The 1,206-nt window shown below is 33.7% G+C and overlaps 1 protein-coding gene across 1 annotated transcript; it reads right to left on the bottom strand.

The window, feature by feature from the left end:
- On the bottom strand, positions 1-1,206 carry LOC125473863. The gene is made up of 3 exons (XM_048577221.1): positions 824-1,206; positions 461-521; positions 1-347 (listed from the first exon to the last, which is right to left on the bottom strand). The coding sequence occupies exons 1-3, from the start codon at positions 835-837 to the stop codon at positions 120-122; spliced, it is 303 nt and encodes a 100-aa protein (XP_048433178.1). The 5' UTR covers positions 838-1,206; the 3' UTR covers positions 1-119.

The following is a 1,206-nucleotide window of genomic DNA, read 5'->3' on the forward strand; positions in this document are numbered from 1 at the left end:
TTTAATAAATAGTGTAGTACCTATGAAAATTTCATAAATAGTCAATCAATTTAATATCACTATTTTTTAAACTAGACATTGACAATTTCTGAAAATTAAAAACCTTGATCATACAATATTCACTCCTGCATATACAAATTCAAGATCAAATGTGTATGAACCTTGAGTATTGATTTCTTTTGCATAAGGACAACAAAATCAATATCCCTTAGGGAAAAGTGCAAAGAAAATGCCTGCCCTTTACACAAGCGCAGAGTTCCATTGACTCTAGCTTGGCAGCAATTCGTGCTACGCAACCATCCAAAACAAATATTGTTGAGATATACCAACGGGGTATTTTCAATCAGCTGCAGGAATCAAGAGGACAATGAGAGTGCATCATAGGCCAAATCAAAATATAAAACAAAATAAAAATTGAAAGCTAAATTGAATGCTTAAGTTTCATGAAGAAAAATGGTACTTCGGTGACATCGTTCTTGATTGCAAATTTGACTTGCATATTTATCTTCTCTTGCAGCAAGCTGTGAAAACAGATTCAAATGTTCAATTCTACTGCAGACCAACCAATCTTTGCATTTAAAAAATAATTCATTTATTAATTTAAACAATAAAAGTTCTACAAATCAAAAGCAACCAGAAAACTCCAAACACTTAATCATTTCATCTTCTCAAAAAATCACTTGAAAAGGATATGAGTAAAATATTGCAAAAGCCCAGAAATAGTCAACATAATCACACCTAGAAGACCCCAAATATGCAGAAAATAAATAGAGAGAAACAAATCCACACTTTTTCACAAATTCGAAACCAAATTTACAGTTACCTCTTGGAGTCCATCTTTAAGCTATCTCTGATGATTGTCAGAACTCGCTCGAACTTCTAGTTATCAGTGGAAGACTGGTCGGGAGCGTTCCGAACTTCTCGAACTCTTCTTGGCCTTGACTTCCTCATGGATCACAAGGGTGGGGTCATCTTTATCGTAGACGATCAGATCGAAATTATAAATTGAGAAAATAGCAGAGAGAAAATGACATGAGATCTGTAGAAACTTGTAGAAACCGTACAAAAGTTTTTTTTATTTCATCTGAAGTGAAGCGGATGAAATAAACGGGAGAATGTGTTGCCATCAGGGTAAAATCGAAAACTCATTGTTTGGGCCAATTTTGATTGGGTTGATTTAATGTTTGGTTTATCCTAATCATTAAA

The sequence above is a fragment of a genome, unplaced genomic scaffold (genome assembly GCF_019419815.1).
Source record: "Pyrus x bretschneideri cultivar Hongxiangsu unplaced genomic scaffold, Pyrus_bretschneideri_v1 Contig11, whole genome shotgun sequence".
NCBI lineage: Eukaryota > Viridiplantae > Streptophyta > Magnoliopsida > Rosales > Rosaceae > Pyrus > Pyrus x bretschneideri.

Coding starts and splice junctions, on each gene's coding strand:
- LOC125473863 (XM_048577221.1), bottom strand. Junction 348..460: donor TCAAGAACGATGTCACCGAA/GTACCATTTTTC, acceptor TGATTCCTGCAG/CTGATTGAAAATACCCCGTT.